This window comes from Myxine glutinosa, chromosome 5 (assembly GCF_964187855.1).
Source record: "Myxine glutinosa chromosome 5, kmMyxGlut1.1, whole genome shotgun sequence".
In the NCBI taxonomy this organism is placed as follows: Eukaryota; Metazoa; Chordata; class Myxini; order Myxiniformes; family Myxinidae; genus Myxine; species Myxine glutinosa.
Window position 1 is genome coordinate 5136238 of NC_136265.1, and position 20847 is coordinate 5157084.

General features: G+C 40.8%; 1 protein-coding gene across 2 annotated transcripts in view; it reads left to right on the forward strand.

The window, feature by feature from the left end:
- The first annotated feature begins 13445 nt into the window (after positions 1 to 13445).
- Positions 13446 to 20847, forward strand: part of LOC137428018 (myosin-binding protein C, cardiac-type) — a 139960-nt gene continuing 132558 nt past the window's right edge. The window contains exon 1 of one of the 2 annotated variants that reach the window (XM_078777529.1): positions 13446 to 13873. In XM_078777529.1, coding sequence (XP_078633655.1) covers positions 13852 to 13873 — 22 coding nt within the window. In that variant the 5' untranslated portion in view covers positions 13446 to 13851. The remainder of the gene's footprint in view (positions 13874 to 20847) is intronic. The other variant, XM_078777528.1, reaches the window with a different exon arrangement.

Consider the following 20847-nt stretch of genomic DNA (forward strand, 5'->3'; position numbering starts at 1 on the left):
AATCATATAGAATATCCATTCTCTACAGAGTTATTTAATTATTTAAATGAATCTTCTGTTGAATGTGTAATTAATTATATATAAATATCCATTCTCTACAGAGTTATGTAATTATTTATATAGAATATCCATTCTCTACAGAGTTATGTAATTAATTATATAGAATATCCATTCTCCACAGTTATATAATTATTTAAATGAATCTTCTGTAGAATGTGTAATTAATTATATAGAATATCCATTCTCCACAGTTATATAATTGTTTAAAACTCGCGAGATCTCGGAGACGGTGGGAGGGATTTTCGAAGCTCCACACGGTCTCCACGTTTTTCGAAGTTAAGTCTGTTCACAATTGTATTTTGTCGAAACTGTATTTATCTTTCGGTGTGTGAAGTTATTGTGTGCAACTTTGGTTGTTTCTCGGTGTTTATCTTTCATAAATTGATCGTCTGTTTGCCGTGTCGCGAGATCTGTTTGAGAACTCGCGAGATCTCGGAGACGGTGGGAGGGATTTTCGAAGCTCCACACGGTCTCCACGTTTTTCGAAGTTAAGTCTGTTCACAATTGTATTTTGTCGAAACTGTATTTATCTTTCGGTGTGTGAAGTTATTGTGTGCAACTTTGGTTGTTTCTCGGTGTTTATCTTTCATAAATTGATCGTCTGTTTGCCGTGTCGTGTCTTGAGGCCTTGTACAGTGTGCACTGTACAACCTTGAGGCTTTGTTTTTCTCTCAGCGGTCCGTCGTTTGTGATCCAATAACTTTCGTTCTCTGTATTCCCAGGCTTTTCACCCATAGCCTACTTCCTTGTGTAAATCTCAACTCCAAAAAAAAAAAAAAACATTTCCTTCTCTGTTCTCATTCGTTTATTCATTCTTATTCGTTCGTTCGTTCTTCGACCACGTGTTTCTCCCCCATTTCCCCAGATAGTTTTCACTCATTAACCTTCAATGTTTACACTTTCCCCTCAAGTTATGTATTCCGTCATATTTTATAACACCTTTTTCTTCTTCTTCTTTAAAAGGCTGCTTTCGACTTGCTCACCAAATCAATTCATCCCAAAAAAAATATCCATCTCCTATAGTGCCTTTTTTCTACATTCCCTAAACTCTCCTGCACTCCATCCTCCATCCAGCGTCCTTAAACGTATTTTTAACTCGAAGGTCACAAGAAACTCATTTTGCAATAAATGTTCGTTTCCCATAAATCGTACACTTTCAAAAATCCAATCTCACCCCTCCCCTCCAAATCTTCCCCATAACCCCTCCCCTCCAAATCTTCCCCATCACCCCTCCCCTCCAAATCTTCCCCATCACCCATCCCTTTCAAATCTCCCCCCTTGCCCCCTCCCTCCTAAACTACCCCCTCACCCCTCCCCGCCAAGACGCCCCCTCGCCCCTCCCCTCCTAGACTCCTGCCTCACCCCTCCCCTCCAAATCTCCCCCATATCCCATCCCTTTCAAATCCCTCCCCTTGTCCCTTCCCTCCCAAACTCCCCCCTCACCCCTCCCCTTCAAATCTCCCCACCCTCATTGCTTCTCAATTTCCCCCCTCTCACTCCCCCTCCTCAAAGCGTCCTCCCCGCTTCTTCCCCCTTCAAACCCTCACCTCCATCTCCCCCAACCTTCTGCCTCGCTCTTCCCCCTCCTCAAATAACACCTCATTGTGGCTCACCCAATCACCATCAAACCTTTTGTCCGCCCCATCCTTCCCTTTCTCCGAGCTATTCTGAAATCTCTGACACACCTTCAACAGCTCTCCCTATCTCTTCCACCTCTTCCACATCTTACCCTACCCCTCCTCCCCCCTGTTCTGTATCTGATGCTCCCCCTTCCTCTTCATTAACGGTATGGACCTCAAACATCCGGGGCCTTCGTTCAAACTTAACTGATCTCTCCATACAGGTTGCTTCTGTCAAACCAGACGTGATCTGCTTAACAGAAACTTTCCTCCTTTATGATGTCTCTGATTCCATAGTATCTCTCCCGGGCTACTCCCTCCTCCGGTATGATAGACCTGAGCCTCGTCCTGGAGGCGGGGTTGCTATCTTTATCAAAAACTCTCTTCCTCACTCGCCCTGCAGTGCACTCTCTCCACCTCACCCCCAGGAATACCTCTGGCTACGGCTTCCCCTTCGCTCCCACCTCTTGTTCATATGTGTGTTGTACCGTCCACCAAACAGTGATGACTCCATCTACATCTCGCTGTCTGATGATATGGACCAACTTCTATCTACTCATCCCAACTCTCTCTTCCTCATATGTGGTGATTTCAATTGTCACCATGCCAGTTGGCTGGGTGTGGGTACCTCTCTCACCAGCCATGGCTCTTCAGCAAAGGACTTCTGCGACTCACTGGGACTGACACAATCTGTCAATTTCCCGACCCGGATCTCAGTCAACGGAACATCTTCTCTTCTGGACTTGGTTATGACTAACTTCCCTGAAAATGTCTGCTGCTCTTCTTCTGCTCCGATCGGATCATCTGATCATGTCCTTGTTAAAGTGGACATCTCTCTGACCATCCTCAGGGAGCCTGCTCAGCGTCGACGAGTCTGGCATTTCACTCAGGCCAACTGGCACGGTCTTCAAGCAGCCATCAATCATCTGGACTGGTCTCCCATCTCTACCACCTCTGACATCAACTCATCCTGGGAATTCTTCCAAAGTAAATTGCTCTCTCTCATGCACAGATTTATCCCATCTCGTCTTCAGTTGTCATACCCTTCCTCCCGTCCATGGTACACGGAATCTTGTGGTGAGGCTGTTGCCCAGAAACAACTTGCCTTCGTCTCCTGGAAAGCAAATCCAACGGAAGGAAATCTCATTTCCTTTCACAAAGCCCGAAACAAGTGTGTGTCCACCCTCAGGAGAGCCAGGAAACAATATCTCTCCGTTCTCAAGACCGAACTCTCTTATCTGTCTCCCTCTTCCAAATCCTGGTGGCGTCTGGTCAAATCCGTTTCTGGTGTTTGTTGCCCCTCCATCCCCTCCCTTACCTCAAACGGCTACACAGCTGACTCCGCACGTGAAAAAGCTGAATGCCTCAACTCTGTGTTTGCCTCTAAATCTTGTGTCCCAAACCCATCCCTCTCTGTACCCACCATACCCAGTCGTACCCTGCTGCTCCTGGACTCCGTGTCCTTTCCTCCTGACAAGGTGGAAAAGTTTCTGTCAACCCTCGACTCTGATTCTGCAACTGGACCCGACGGCATCAGCCCACGGGTCCTAAAATCCTGCTCTGCTGCTCTAGCTCACCCTCTCTCTGTTCTCTTCACCCTCTCTTTTGCTCAAGGTCAACTGCCATCTGCTTGGAAATCAGCCAACATCACCGCTTTGCACAAAAAGGTGCAAAAACAGATCCTAGCAACTACAGACCAATCAGCCTTCTCCCAATTATCAGCAAAGTCATGGAATCCATCATTGCTTCGGATATGAAATCTTTCCTCTTCTCCAATGGCTTGATCTCTGATCATCAATTTGGTTTCAGACCAGGTCACTCTACTCTGGACATGCTGCTTCTGCTGTCTCAACAATGGATGGAGGTCCTCAATGCCAAACAGGAAATTAGAGCTGTCTCCCTCGACATATCATGTGCCTTCGACACGGTCTGGCACCCCGCTCTGCTCACCAAACTCTCCTCCTTTGGTATCCATGGAAATCTCCACGCATGGCTGGCGGACTTCCTCTCTAGTCGTCGTCAACGTGTGGCCCTGAATGGGTTTCTCTCATCTCCTCTTCCTGTTCAGGCTGGAGTTCCCCAAGGCAGTGTTCTGGGCCCCGTGCTTTTTCTGGTCTTCATCAATGATCTCTCTGACTCTCTCGAAAATCCTCTCTATCTCTTTGCTGATGACTCCACTCTCTGCCGCTCCATTCCTCTTCCCTCAGATCGGCAGTCTGCTGCCTCCTCACTCTCTGAAGACCTGGACAAAATCACAGACTGGTCAAACAAGTGGAACATGTCTTTCAATCCTGACAAATCTCACACTCTTACTATGTCTCTCCGAAAAGATCGACTGGACAACCCTCCCATCTACTTTCTCAACAATCCTCTCCAAGAAGTTCTGTCGCTCAAGATTTTGGGTCTCACTATCTGCCATGATCTTTCTTGGGAAAACCACATTTCCAAGCTGGCCTCCAAAGCCAGTCGCCGACTGGGCATCCTCCGTCGTGCGAAGTCCTTCCTCGGCACACCTGAGCTCCTCACCACATACAAGGCTTTCATCCGCAGCTCAATGGAATACTGTTCTCCCCTATGGGCCGGTGCTCCTGCCTCACACATAGCTCGGCTTCACGCTGTTGAAACCAAAGCTTTCAGAATTATTGGAATCTCCCGCGATGAAGCTATCTCTGAGGGCCTTTCACTCACTCACCGCAGGCAGGTAGGTGGTCTTTCTGTCTTCTACCGACTCCTCTCCGGCCTTGCACCCCCAGCTCTCTCTGTGCTCTGTCCCCCAAATATTCCTACAGGTCGCACAAGATCTGCCAGCAACCCTCTGATGGTTAAACTGCCGAAATCTCGGCTCTCTGCTCACCTTCACTCTTTCATTCCTCTTTTCTCCCGCCTCTGGAACAAACTCCCTCACTCCCTTCAATCCCACTCCTCCCTCCAGGTCTTTAAAACAGCTGTTCACCACCATCTCTTATCTTCCCCCATCCAAAACCTTGATCTTTTCTACCCCCGCTAATTCACCCCAGATCCACCTTGTTTGAAATTCCAACTTATTTCCTGGAAGTCCTGGCAGTGTCCATATGTTTTATACCTCTCCCACCGCCCCCTTCCCATGCCCCCCCCCCCCAAAGCCCTCGCCCTCTCTCAGATCTCTCGATGTCTCCATGTCTCTCGGTCCCTGCTCTCAAATGTTGTGTTTGTGTCCTTCCCCCTCTCTCCCCATCTTGTCTACCGCTCCCGATGTTATATGTTTTATGTGTCGGTTTGTCTTTCTGTGTGATTAATGTTCGCTCTTTCACGAGCCTCGATCTTGTATACAAAAAAAAAAAAAAAAAGAATCTTCTGTAGAATGTGTAATTAATCATATAGAATATCCATTCTATACAGAGTTATATAATTATTTAAATGAATCTTCTGTAGAATGTGTAATTAATCATATAGAATATCCATTCTATACAGAGTTATATAATTATTTAAATGAATCTTCTGTAGAATGTGTAATTAATTATATAGAATATCCATTCTCTACAGAGTTATATAATTATTTAAATGAATCTTCTGTAGAATGTGCAATTAATTATATATAAATATCCATTCTCCACAGTTATATAATTATTTAAATGAATCTTCTGTAGAATGTGTAATTAATTATATAGAATATCCATTCTCCACAGTTATATAATTGTTTAAATGAATCTTCTGTAGAATGTGTAATTAATCATATGGAATTTCCATTCTATACAGAGTTATATAATTATTTAAATGAATCTTCTGTAGAATGTGTAATTAATTATATAGAATATCCATTCTCTACAGAGTTATTTAATTATTTAAATGAATCTTCTGTAGAATGTGCAATTAATTATATATAAATATCCATTCTCCACAGTTATATAATTATTTAAATGAATCTTCTGTAGAATGTGTAATTAATCATATAGAATATCCATTCTATACAGAGTTATATAATTATTTAAATGAATCTTCTGTAGAATGTGTAATTAATTATATAGAATATCCATTCTCCACAGTTATATAATTATTTAAATGAATCTTCTGTAGAATGTGTAATTAATTATATAGAATATCCATTCTCCACAGTTATATAATTATTTAAATGAATCTTCTGTAGAATGTGTAATTAATCATATAGAATATCCATTCTATACAGAGTTATATAATTATTTAAATGAATCTTCTGTAGAATGTATAATTAATTAAATAGAACATCCATTCTATACAGAGTTATATAATTATTTAAATGAATCTTCTGTAGAATGTGTAATTAATTATATAGAACATCCATTCTCTACAGAGTTATATAATTATTTAAATGAATCTTCTATAGAATGTGTAATTAACTATATAGAATATCCATTCTATACAGTTATATAATTATTTAAATGAATCTTCTGTAGAATGTATAATTAATTAAATAGAACATCCATTCTATACAGAGTTATATAATTATTTAAATGAATCTTCTGTAGAATGTGTAATTAATTATATAGAATAATCATTCTCCACAGAGTTATATAATTATTTAAATGAATCTTCTATAGAATGTGGAATTAATTATATGGAATATCCTCAATGCCTTTCTCTTGACAGGCTCTGCGCATGCGCAAGATTGGAGGTCTCGTCTCTTCAAAGCTGTCCATGCGCGCTCGCTTTCGAAGTTAAGTATGCGCATGCGCAAGTAACTTTTCACAATTGTATTTTTGTCGAAACTGTATCTTTCTCTCGGTGTATGTACCTATTGGGGTGTCTTTAATAGTATTCTTGGTGTTGGTTTTTCATACCTGTGTACAGAATCGTCGGTCTTTCGTATCACGTATTCTGAGGCCTAAGTGTAGTACTAGGCTACCGTGTCCAACCTTGGCTTGAGGCTTTGTTTTTGTATCAGCGGTTCTCCGATCGCGCTGCAATTACTTTCCGGTCTCTGTTTTTCACGGTCTTTTCACCCCCATACTTCCTTGTTTTAAAATCTCAAAAAAAAACAAAAAAAAAAACATTTCCTTCTGTTCTTATTCGTTTATTCGTTGTTATTTGTTCGTTCGTTCTTCGACCATGTTGTTTGTGATCACGTGATCACGTTGTTAAAAAATGTCTAATCTGTCCCCTGAAGACCTGTATTCTGTCATATTCCATAACACCTTTTTCTTCCTCTTCTATAAAAGGATGCTTTCAACTTGCTCACCAAATCTATTCATTCCAAAAAAAAATTCCATCTCTTATAGTGCATCTTTCATTCATTCCCTAAACTCTCCAGCACTCCATCCTCCCTCCAGCGTCCTCAAACGTATTTTTGACTCGAATGTCTCAAGAAACTCATTTTGCAATAAATGTTCGTTTTCCATAAATCGTACACTTTTCAAAATCCCATCACCCCAAAATCCCATTTCCCATCACCCTTCCCCTCTAAATCTACCCCCTTGCCCCTCACCTCCAAATCATCCCCATCACCCATCTCTTTCAAATCTTCCCCCTTGCCCCTCCCCTCCAAATCTTCCCAATCACCCATTCCTTTCAAATCTCCCCCCACACCCCTCCCCTCCGAGACTCTCCCTCGCTCCTCCCCTCCTACACTCCCCTCTCACCCCTCCTCCTCAAAGTGGCCTCCCCGCTTCTTCCCCCTTCCAACTTTCACCTTCATCTCCCTCAACCTTCTGCCTCGCTCTTCCCCCTCGTCAAATAACACCTCACTGCGCCTCTCCCAGTCACCATCAAACCTTTTGTCCGCCCCATTCTTTCCTTTCTCCAAGCTATTCTGAAATCTCCGACACACCTTCAACAGCTCTCCCAACCTCTTCCTCCTCTTCCACATCTTACCCTACCGCTCCCCCCCCCCCCCCTGTTCTGTATCCGATGCTCCCCCTTCCTCTTCCTTAACAGTATGGACCTCAAACATTCGGGGCCTTCGCTCAAACGTGTCTGATCTCTCCATACAGGTTGCTTCTGACAAACCAGACGTGATCTGCTTAACAGAAACTTTCCTCCTTCATGATGTCTCTGATTCCTTGGTATCTCTCCCAGGTTACTCCCTCCTCTGGTATGATAGACCTGAGCCTCGTCCTGGAGGTGGGGTTGCTATCTTTATAAAAAACTCTCTTCCTCACTCGCCCTGCACTGCCCTCTCTCCACCTCACCCCCAGGAATACCTTTGGCTACGGCTTCCCCTTCGCTCCCACCTTTTGTTCATATGTGTGTTGTACCGTCCACCAAACAGTGATGACTCCATCTACATCTCGCTGTCTGAGAATATGGACCAACTTCTATCTACCCATCCCAACTCTCTCTTCCTCATATGTGGTGATTTCAACTGTCACCATGCCAGTTGGCTGGGTGTGGGTACCTCTCTCACCAGCCATGGCTCTTCAGCAAAGGACTTCTGTGACTCACTGGGACTGACACAATCTGTCAATTTCCCGACCCGGATTTCAGTCAACGGAGCATCTTCTCTTCTGGACTTGGTTATGACTAACTTCCCTGAAAATGTCTGCTGCTCTTCTTCTGCTCCAATCGGCTCTTCTGATCATGTGCTTGTTAAAGTTGACATCTCTCTGACCATTCTCAGAGAGCCTCCTCAGCGTCGACGAGTCTGGCATTTCACTCAGGCCAACTGGCACGGTCTTCAAGCAGCCATCAATCATCTGGACTGGTCTCCCATCTCTACTGCCTCTGACATAAATTCTTCCTGGGAATTCTTCCAAAGCAAACTGCTCTCTCTCATGCACAGATTTATCCCATCTCGTCTTCTGTTGTCATACCCTTCCTCCCATCCATGGTACACGGAATCTTGTGGTGAGGCTATTGCCCAGAAACAACTTGCTTTCGTCTCCTGGAAAGCAAATCCAACGGAAGGAAATATCAATTCCTTTCACAAAGCCCGAAACAAGTGTGTGTCCACCCTCAGGAGAGCCAGGAAACAATATCTCTCCGTTCTCAGGACCAAACTCTCTTATCTGTCTCCCTCTTCCAAATCCTGGTGGCATCTGGTCAAATCTGTTTCTGGTGTTTGTTCCCCCTCCATCCCCTCCCTCACCTCAAATGGCCACACGGCTGACTCCGCACGTGAAAAAGCTGAATGCCTCAACTCTGTGTTTGCCTCTAAATCTTGTGTCCCAAACCCATCCCTCTCTGTACCCACCGTACCCAGTCGTACCCAGCTGCTCCTGGACTCTGTGTCCTTTCCTCCTGACAAGGTGGAAAAGTTTCTGTCAACCCTCGACTCGGATTCTGCAACTGGACCTGACGGCATCAGCCCACGGGTCCTAAAATCCTGTTCTTCCGCTCTTTCACTCCCTCTCTCTGTTCTCTTCACCCTCTCTTTTGCTCAAGGTCATCTTCCATCTGCTTGGAAATCTGCCAACATCACCGCTTTGCACAAAAAAGGTGCAAAAACAGATCCCAGCAACTACAGACCAATCAGCCTTCTCCCAATTATCAGCAAAGTCATGGAATCCATCATTGCTTCAGATATGAAATCTTTCCTCTTCTCCAATGGCTTGATCTCTGATCATCAATTTGGTTTCAGACCTGGACACTCTACTCTGGACATGCTGCTTCTGCTTTCTCAACAATGGATGGAGGTCCTCAATGCCAAAGAGGAAATTAGAGCAGTCTCCCTTGACATATCACGTGCCTTCGATACGGTCTGGCACCCCGCTCTGCTCACCAAACTCTCCTCTTTTGGTATCCATGGAAATCTCCACGCATGGCTGGCGGACTTCCTCTCTAGTCGTAGTCAACGTGTGGCCCTGAATGGGTTTCTCTCATCTCCTCTTCCTGTTCAGGCTGGAGTTCCACAAGGCAGTGTTCTGGGCCCTGTGCTTTTTCTGGTCTTCATCAATGATCTCTCTGACTCTCTTGAAAATCCTCTGTATCTCTTTGCTGATGACTCTACTCTCTGTCGCTCCATTCTTCATCCCTCAGATCGGCAGTCTGCAGCCTCCTCACTCTCTGCAGACCTGGACAAAATCACAGACTGGGCAAACAAGTGGAACATGTCTTTCAATCCTGACAAATCTCACACTCTTACGATGTCTCTCCGAAAAGACCGACTGGACAACCCTCCCATCCACTTTCTGAATAATCCTCTCCAAGAAGTTCTGTCACTCAAGCTTTTGGGTCTCACTATCTGCCATGATCTTTCCTGGGAAAACCACATTTCAAATCTGGCCTCCAAAGCCAGTCGCCGACTGGGCATCCTCCGTCGTGCGAAGTCCTTCCTTGGCACACCTGAGCTCCTCACCACATACAAGGCTTTCATCCGCAGCTCAATGGAATACTGCTCTCCCCTCTGGGCTGGTGCTCCTGCCTCACACCTAGCTCGTCTTCACGCTGTTGAAACCAAAGCATTCAGAATCATTGGAATCTCCCGCAATGAAGCTAACTCCAAGGGCCTCTCACTCACTCACCGCAGGCAGGTTGGTGGTCTTTCCGTCTTCTACCGACTCCTCTCTGGCCTTGCCCCCCCAGCTCTCTCTGGGCTCTGTCCCGCAAATATTCCTACAGGTCGCACAAGATCTGCCTGCAACCCTCTTATGGTCAAACTGCCAAAATCAAGACTCTCTGCTCACCTTCACTCCTTCATTCCTCTTTTCTCCGGCCTCTGGAACAAACTCCCTCACTCTCTTCAATCCCACTCCACCCTCCAGGTCTTTAAAACAGCTGTTCACCACCATCTCTTATCTTCCCCCATCCAAAACCTTGATCTTTTCTACCCCCGCTTATTTCACCCCAATTACACTTTTTTGAAATACCAACTTCTGTCCTGGAAGTCCTTGGTGTCCTTGTGTTTTAAAGTTCTCCCTCCCCCCCCCCCCCCTTCCCACGCCTCCTCCCCCCATGCCCTCTCCCTTCCACACATCTCCCTGCTCTCAAATGTTGTGTTTGTGTGCTTCCCCTTCTCTCCCCATCTTGTCTTCCGCTCCCTCTTTTTATATATTTTGTTTGTCTGGTTGATTTGTTTGTGAAGTAAATGTTAGCTCTTTCACGAGCCTCGATTCAGTATATTTAAAAATAAAAAAAATAAAAAATCCATTCTCTACAGAGTTATATAATTATTTAAATGAATCTTCTATAGAATGTGTAATTAATTATATAGAACATCCATTCTCTACAGAGTTATATAATTATTTAAATGAATCTTCTGTAGAATGTGTAATTAATTATATAGAATATCCATTCTCCACAGAGTTATATAATTATTTAAATGAATCTTCTGTAGAATGTGTAATTAATTATATAGAATATCCATTCTCCACAGAGTTATATAATTATTTAAATGAATCTTCTATAGAATGTGTAATTAATTATATAGAATATCCATTCTCCACAGTTATATAATTATTTAAATGAATCTTCTATAGAATGTGTAATTAATTATATAGAACATCCATTCTCCGCAGAGTTATATAATTATTTAAATGAATCTTCTATAGAATGTGTAATTAATTATATAGAACATCCATTCTCCGCAGAGTTATATAATTATTTAAATGAATCTTCTGTAGAATGTGTAATTAATTATATAGAATATCCATTCTCTACAGAGTTATATAATTATTTAAATGAATCTTCTGTAGAATGTGTAATTAATCATAGAGAACATCCATTCTCTACAGAGTTATATAATTATTTAAATGAATCTTCTATAGAATGTGTAATTAATTATATAGAACATCCATTCTCTACAGAGTTATATAATTATTTAAATGAATCTTCTGTAGAATGTGTAATTAATCATATAGAACATCCATTCTCTACAGAGTTATATAATTATTTAAATGAATCTTCTGTGGAATGTGTAATTAATTATATAGAATATCCATTCTCCACAGAGTTATATAATTATTTAAATGAATCTTCTGTAGAATGTGTAATTAATTATATAGAATATCCATTCTCCACAGAGTTATATAATTATTTAAATGAATCTTCTATAGAATGTGTAATTAATTATATAGAATATCCATTCTCTACAGAGTTATATAATTATTTAAATGAATCTTCTGTAGAATGTGTAATTAATTATATAGAATATCCATTCTCTACAGAGTTATATAATTATTTAAATGAATCTTCTGTAGAATGTGTAATTAATCATATAGAACATCCATTCTCTACAGAGTTATATAATTATTTAAATGAATCTTCTGTAGAATGTGTAATTAATTATATAGAATATCCATTCTATACAGAGTTATATAATTATTTAAATGAATCTTCTATAGAATGTGTAATTAACTATATAGAATATCCATTCTATACAGAGTTATATAATTATTTAAATGAATCTTCTGTAGAATGTATAATTAATTAAATAGAACATCCATTCTCTACAGAGTTATATAATTATTTAAATGAATCTTCTGTAGAATGTGTAATTAATTATATAGAACATCCATTCTCTACAGAGTTATATAATTATTTAAATGAATCTTCTGTAGAATGTATAATTAATTAAATAGAACATCCATTCTCTACAGAGTTATATAATTATTTAAATGAATCTTCTGTAGAATGTGTAATTAATTATATAGAACATCCATTCTATACAGAGTTATATAATTATTTAAATGAATCTTCTGTAGAATGTGTAATTAATTATATAGAATATCCATTCTATACAGAGTTATATAATTATTTAAATGAATCTTCTGTAGAATGTGTAATTAATTATATAGAATATCCATTCTCCACAGTTATATAATTGTTTAAATGAATCTTCTGTAGAATGTGTAATTAATCATATAGAATATCCATTCTATACAGAGTTATATAATTATTTAAATGAATCTTCTGTAGAATGTGTACTTAATCATATAGAATATCCATTCTCTACAGAGTTATATAATTATTTAAATGAATCTTCTGTAGAATGTGTAATTAATTATATAGAACATCCATTCTCTACAGAGTTATATAATTGTTTAAATGAATCTTCTGTAGAATGTGTAATTAATCATATAGAATATCCATTCTATACAGAGTTATATAATTATTTAAATGAATCTTCTGTAGAATGTGTACTTAATCATATAGAATATCCATTCTCTACAGAGTTATATAATTATTTAAATGAATCTTCTGTAGAATGTGTAATTAATTATATAGAATATCCATTCTATACAGAGTTATATAATTATTTAAATGAATCTTCTGTAGAATGTGTAATTAATTATATAGAATATCCATTCTCTACAGAGTTATATAATTATTTAAATGAATCTTCTGTAGAATGTATAATTAATTATATAGAATATCCATTCTCTACAGAGTTATATAATTATTTAAATGAATCTTCTGTAGAATGTGTAATTAATTATATAGAATATCCATTCTATACAGAGTTATATAATTATTTAAATGAATCTTCTGTAGAATGTGTAATTAATTATATAGAATATCCATTCTATACAGAGTTATATAATTATTTAAATGAATCTTCTGTAGAATGTGTAATTAATTATATAGAACATCCATTCTCCACAGAGTTATATAATTATTTAAATGAATCTTCTGTAGAATGTGTAATTAATTATATAGAACATCCATTCTCCACAAAGTTAAATAGATATTTTAAAAGAAGGAATCAGAATAATAAAAGGTAAAAATTCTGATAGTGAAATGAGATCGGAGCGCTTCGAGCAACTTTCTATGGGAACACATGTTGGGAACGTGGTGGTAACATTGGCATGGAGGTGGCTTGGGTTGGTTGGGGGATTTGGGAAAGAGACAAGTGAAATGAAATTGAGAATGGATGGGTGGGGTGGAGGAAAAGGAGAAAATAAGTGCCCCTCCCCAGAAACCACCCACCTATAAAAACATTCTTTCACACAACTTGCAATCCCGTGAGGCTCCAGCGAGGTTCCCGTGAGGCTCCAGCGAGGTTCCCGTGAGGCTCCAGCGAGGTTCCCGTGAGGCTCTAGCGAGGTTCCCGTGAGGCTCCAGCGAGGTTCCCGTGAGGCTCCAGCGAGGTTCCCGTGAGGCTCCAGCGAGGTTCCCGTGAGGCTCCAGCGAGGTTCCCGTGAGGCTCCATTGAGGTTCCCGTGAGGCTCCATCGAGGTTCCCGTGAGGCTCCAGCGAGGTTCTCGTGAGGCTCCAGCGAGGTTCTCGTGAGGTTCTGACGAGGTTCCCATGAGGTTCTCGTGAGGTTCCTGCTGCTCTGTCCAACATGCCTGTATCCAAACAAGCAGGTGGGCTCATATTGAAAAGTACAATTTCATCCATCGTCCATTAAATTTGAGCAAAGTTGGTTGTGTTGTTGGTATTTTACAAGTTGTTGTTGATTAAAAAGTTTTAAAATGTCATTTTATAATCTGGCCGATGTAAAAAGATGTGAAATAATTAAATAACCAGTCAAATGTCAGCTTTGTTTTTAGCGTTTCCTAATCTGTTGATTGGAAGGCAGATATCTAATGGATTAGCGGGGTGTTGGATTTCAATACTTGTCATAGATATTGTGCTGTGAGTGATGGTGCTTGGTGTATCGCACTGCAGCACCACCCATGTACCTTGTGCTTGGTGTATCGCACTGCAGCACCACCCATGTACCTTGTGCTTGGTGTATCGCACTGCAGCACCACCCATGTACCTTGTGCTGGTGCTGGTGCTTGGTGTATCAGACTGCCGCACCACCCATGTACCTTGTGCTGGTGCTGGTGCTTGGTGTATCAGACTGCAGCACTACCCATGTACCTTGTGTTGGTGGTGTATCAGACTGCCGCACCACCCATGTACCTTGTGCTGGTGCTTGGTGTATCGCACTGCAGCACCACCCATGTACCTTGTGTTGGTGGTGTATCGCACTGCCGCACCACCCATGTACCTTGTGCTTGGTGTATCGCACTGCAGCACCACCCATGTACCTTGTGCTGGTGCTTGGTGTATCAGACTGCCGCACCACCCATGTACCTTGTGCTGGTGCTTGGTGTATCAGACTGCCGCACCACCCATGTACCTTGTGCTGGTGCTTGGTGTATCAGACTGCCGCACCACCCATGTACCTTGTGTTGGTGGTGTATCGCACCGCACCACCCATGTACCTTGTGCTGGTGCTTGGTGTATCAGACTGCCGCACCACCCATGTACCTTGTGCTGGTGCTTGGTGTATCAGACTGCCGCACCACCCATGTACCTTGTGTTGGTGGTGTATCGCACTGCAGCACCACCCATGTTCCTTGTGCTGGTGCTTGGGGTATCAGACTGCAGCACTGCAGCACCATTATGGCCTACTGATATTACGGCCCACTGCTATTACGGCCCACTGCTATAATGGCACACTGCTATAATGGCACACTGCTATAATGGCACACTGCTATTACGGCCCACTGCTATAATGGCACACTGCTATAATGGCACACTGCTATAATGGCACACTGCTATTATGGCCCACTGCTATAATGGCACACTGCTATAATGGCACACTGCTATAATGGCACACTGCTATTATGGCCCACTGCTATAATGGCACACTGCTATTATGGCCCACTGCTATTACGGCACACTGCTATAATGGCACACTGCTATAATGGCACACTGCTATAATGGCACACTGCTATAATGGCACACTGCTATTACGGCCCACTGCTATAATGGCACACTGCTATAATGGCACACTGCTATAATGGCACACTGCTATAATGGCACACTGCTATTACGGCACACTGCTATAATGGCACACTGCTATAATGGCACACTGCTATAATGGCACACTGCTATTACGGCCCACTGCTATAATGGCACACTGCTATAATGGCACACTGCTATAATGGCACACTGCTATAATGGCACACTGCCATTATGGCCCACTAATATATTGGCCCACTGATATTATGGCCCACTGCTATTATGGCCCACTAATATATTGGCCCACTGATATTATGGCCCACTGCTATTATGGCCCACTAATATATTGGCCCACTGATATTATGGCCCACTGCTATTATGGCCCACTGCTATTATGGCCCACTGCTATTATGGCCCACTGCTATAATGGCACACTGCTATAATGCCACACTGCTATAATGGCACACTGCTATAATGGCACACTGCTATAATGGCACACTGCTATAATGGCCCAATGCTATAATGACACTGCTATAATGGCCCACTGCTATAATGACACACTGCTATAATGACACACTGCTTTTCATGGCACACTGCTATAATGACACACTGCTATAATGGCCCAATGCTATAATGACACTGCTATAATGGCCCACTGCTATAATGGCCCACTGCTATAATGACACACTGCTTTTCATGGCACACTGCTATAATGACACACTGCTATAATGGCACACTGCTATTATGGCCCACTGCTATTATGGCCCACTGCTATAACGACACACTGCTATAATGGCACACTGCTATAATGGCACACTGCTATAATGGCACACTGCTATAATGACACACTGCTATAATGGCCCACTGCTATTATGGCCCACTGCTATTATGGCCCACTGCTATAATGACACACTGCTATAATGGCACACTGCTATAATGGCACACTGCTATAATGGCCCACTGCTATTACGGCCCACTGTTATTATGGCCCACTGCTATTATGGCCCACTGCTATTATGGCCCACTGCTATTATGGCCCACTGCTATTATGGCCCACTGCTATAATGGCCCACTGCTATTATGGCCCACTGCTATTATGGCCCACTGCTATAATGACACACTGCTATAATGGCACACTGCTATAATGGCACACTGCTATTATGGCCCACTGCTATAATGACACACTGCTATAATGGCACACTGCTATAATGGCACACTGCTATAATGGCACACTGCTATAATGGCACACTGCTATTACGGCCCACTGCTATTATGGCCCACTGCTATTATGGCCCACTGCTATTATGGCCCACTGCTATTATGGCCCACTGCTATTATGGCCCACTGCTATTATGGCCCACTGCTATTATGGCCCACTGCTATTATGGCCCACTGCTATTATGGCCCACTGCTATTATGGCCCACTGCTATTATGGCCCACTGCTATTATGGCACACTGCTATTATGGCCCACTGCTATTATGGCCCACTGCTATTATGGCCCACTGCTGTTATGACCCATAGATTTTTGCCATGGGATATGTCCGTCATAATTTAATTGTTCCCTCACATTGTGTCACATGTCAGAAATATAAAGTTTCAGATTTTTCAGATAATGATTTAAATTCAACCAATCATGGCTGGAATAACACTTCACCGATGAGTTCATCGTTATCACTATATATACCCCATGGGGAGTTGATGACATATTCTAAGTTTAAATAGATTTTGTTGAGTGGTTTGCGAGAAAATGTTGTCCAATTGTTTTTCCTTTAATCCAATGTGGCTGCCATACCATGTGACCTATGTCGTCAGGGTTACGAATACAACATTCGCCACGAGGAGTCTTTCCTATGTTTAAAGTTTCGCATCGATCGGACAAGCGGTTGCAGAGAAAACCATTTTTGAAGCGAAAATACATGTATACAAATGCGGACATGCACAAACACACAAATACAGAGACAGACAGACAGGAGCAGGTCTTCAAAGACAGACAGACAATGGTCTCGCATCCCCTTCACAGCGAAATTAAAGAACCAGGACCACGAGAACATCGGACGTGTGCGGACATCATGTGGATGCGGCCATTGATCAAAGTACCTATAAAGAGTGGTTTTGGGGTTGAGGTCACCGAGAGCGGTTTCACACTGATATCCAATGTCACTTTGAGTGGCAGTCGGAGGTCTCAAGTTGGAATGGTGATGTTACCGCAATGGTCGAACAGCTAACTCAGCAAAACCCTTTCGGTTCAGCATCGTCATCGCAGCTGTTCACATCACGTAATGCTTTCCATTGCTGGATCATTATGTTCATTATTTTTCAGGGTTTTTAGCCTCCAACTTAACCCTGTTGTGTTTCAATTGTACTTACTCACACAAATTACGAACTAATTGAACTAATTACATATTATTACCTAATCTTATTATAATAGAGCAAACGTATATGGTTATGGATGTGACCAAAAGGTCTTCTTCTTCTTCTTCAAATAAAATTATTAACACCCTCTTAATTAACCCTCTTAATTACGTCTAAACTGCTGAGACCCCTCAGACCTTTGACGACCCTTTAATTCCATCAAGACCAAAAACACCCCGAAGACCCAAAATACCCCAAAGTCCGAAAACACCCTGAAGATACAAAACAACCTGAAGACCACAAAGACCTTTAAAGACCCTCAAGAACCAAAAGACCCCAAAGACCCAAAACACACCAAAGACACAAAATACCCTTAAAGGTCCAGAAGATCCAAAAGACACTGAAGACACAAATGGCACCAAAGACCCAAAAGACCCCGAAGACTCAAAACACCCCGAAGACCCAAAATACCCTGAAGACCCAAGAGACCCAAAGACCCTTAAACACCCAGAGGAACCAAAAGACCCTTAAGACCCAAAAGCCCCTGAAGACACCAAAGACCCTGAAGACCCCAAAAGACCCCCAAAGACTCAAAACTCCCTGAAGACCCAAAAGACCCAGAAGACCCAAAATACCCTGAAGACGCAAAACACCCCGAAGACCCTAAAAGACCCTTATCACCAAAATACCCTGAAATACTCCGAAGAACCAAAATACCCCAAAGACCCAAACTACCCTTAAAGGCCCAGAGGATCCAAAAGACCCTGAAGACCCAAATGGCCCTGAAGAGCCAAAACACCATGAAGACCCAAAAGACACCGAAATGGTCAAAGATGCCTATCCCTCTGAAACGACGTGTGGTGAGGCACACGGAGCACGCTGCGTCATGCTAGTTGTACTAACACAAATTATGACCTAATTGTACTAATCACACTAACTATTACCTAATTGTACTTGATCACACAAATTATTATCTCATTGTACTAATCACAGAAACTATTACCTAATTGTACTAATCACACAAACTATTACCTAATTGTACTTGATCTCACAAATTATTACCTCATTGTACTAATCACACAAACTATTACCTAATTGTAATAATCACACAAACTATTACCTAATTGTACTAATCACACAAAATATTACCTAATTGTACTTGTTCACACAAACTATTACCTAATTGTACTAATCACACTAACTATTACCTAATTGTACTTGATCACACAAATTATGACCTAATTGTACTAATCACACTAACTATTACCTAATTGTCCTTGTTCACACAAACTATTACCTAATTGTCCTTGTTCACACAAACTATTACCTAATTGTCCTTGTTCACACAAACTATTACCTAATTGTCCTTGTTCACACAAACTATTACCTAATTGTCCTTGTTCACACAAACTATTACCTAATTGTCCTTGTTTACACAAACTATTACCTAATTGTAATAATCACACAAACTATTACCTAATTGTACTTGTTCACACAAACTATTACCTAATTGTCCTTGTTCACACAAACTATTACGTAATTGTCCTTGTTCACACAAACTATTACCTAATTGTAATAATCACACAAACTATTACCTAATTGTACTTGTTCACACAAACTATTACCGAATTGTCCTTGTTCACACAAACTATTACCTAATTGTCCTTGTTCACACAAACTATTACCGAATTGTCCTTGTTCACACAAACTATTACCTAATTGTCCTTGTTCACACAAACTATTACCTAATTGTCCTTGTTCACACAAACTATTACCTAATTGTCCTTGTTCACACAAACTATTACCTAATTGTAATAATCACACAAACTATTACCTAATTGTACTTGTTCACACAAACTATTACCGAATTGTCCTTGTTCACACAAACTATTACCGAATTGTCCTTGTTCACACAAACTATTACCTAATTGTCCTTGTTCACACAAACTATTACCTAATTGTCCTTGTTCACACAAACTATTACCTAATTGTCCTTGTTCACACAAACTATTACCTAATTGTAATAATCACACAAACTATTACCTAATTGTACTTGTTCACACAAACTATTACCGAATTGTCCTTGTTCACACAAACTATTACCTAATTGTCCTTGTTCACACAAACTATTACCGAATTGTCCTTGTTCACACAAACTATTACCTAATTGTCCTTGTTCACACAAACTATTACCTAATTGTCCTTGTTCACACAAACTATTACCTAATTGTCCTTGTTCACACAAACTATTACCTAATTGTAATAATCACACAAACTATTACCTAATTGTACTTGTTCACACAAACTATTACCGAATTGTCCTTGTTCACACAAACTATTACCGAATTGTCCTTGTTCACACAAACTATTACCTAATTGTCCTTGTTCACACAAACTATTACCGAATTGTCCTTGTTCACACAAACTATTACCTAATTGTCCTTGTTCACACAAACTATTACCTAATTGTCCTTGTTCACACAAACTATTACCTAATTGTAATAATCACACAAACTATTACCTAATTGTCCTTGTTCACACAAACTATTACCTAATTGTACTTGTTCACACAAACTATTACCTAATTGTCCTTGTTCACACAAACTATTACCTAATTGTACTTGTTCACACAAACTATTACCTAATTGTCCTTGTTCACACAAACTATTACCTAATTGTCCTTGTTCACACAAACTATTACCTAATTGTCCTTGTTCACACAAACTATTACCTAATTGTCCTTGTTCACACAAACTATTACCTAATTGTCCTTGTTCACACAAACTATTACCTAATTGTCCTTGTTCACACAAACTATTACCTAATTGTCCTTGTTCACACTAACTATTACCTAATTGTACTTGATCACACAAATTATTATCTCATTGTACTAATCACAGAAACTATTACCTAATTGTACTAATCACACAAACTATTACCTAATTGTACTTGATCTCACAAATTATTACCTCATTGTACTAATCACACAAACTATTACCTAATTGTACCAATCACAGAAAATATTACCTAATTGTAATAATCACACGAACTATTACCTAATTGTACTAATCACACAAAATATTACCTAATTGTACTTGTTCACACAAACTATTACCTAATTGTAATAATCACACAAATTATTACCTAATTGTAATAATCACACAAACTATTACCTAATTGTACTTGTTCACACAAACTATTACCTAATTGGACTTGTTCACACAAACTATTACCTAATTGTCCTTGTT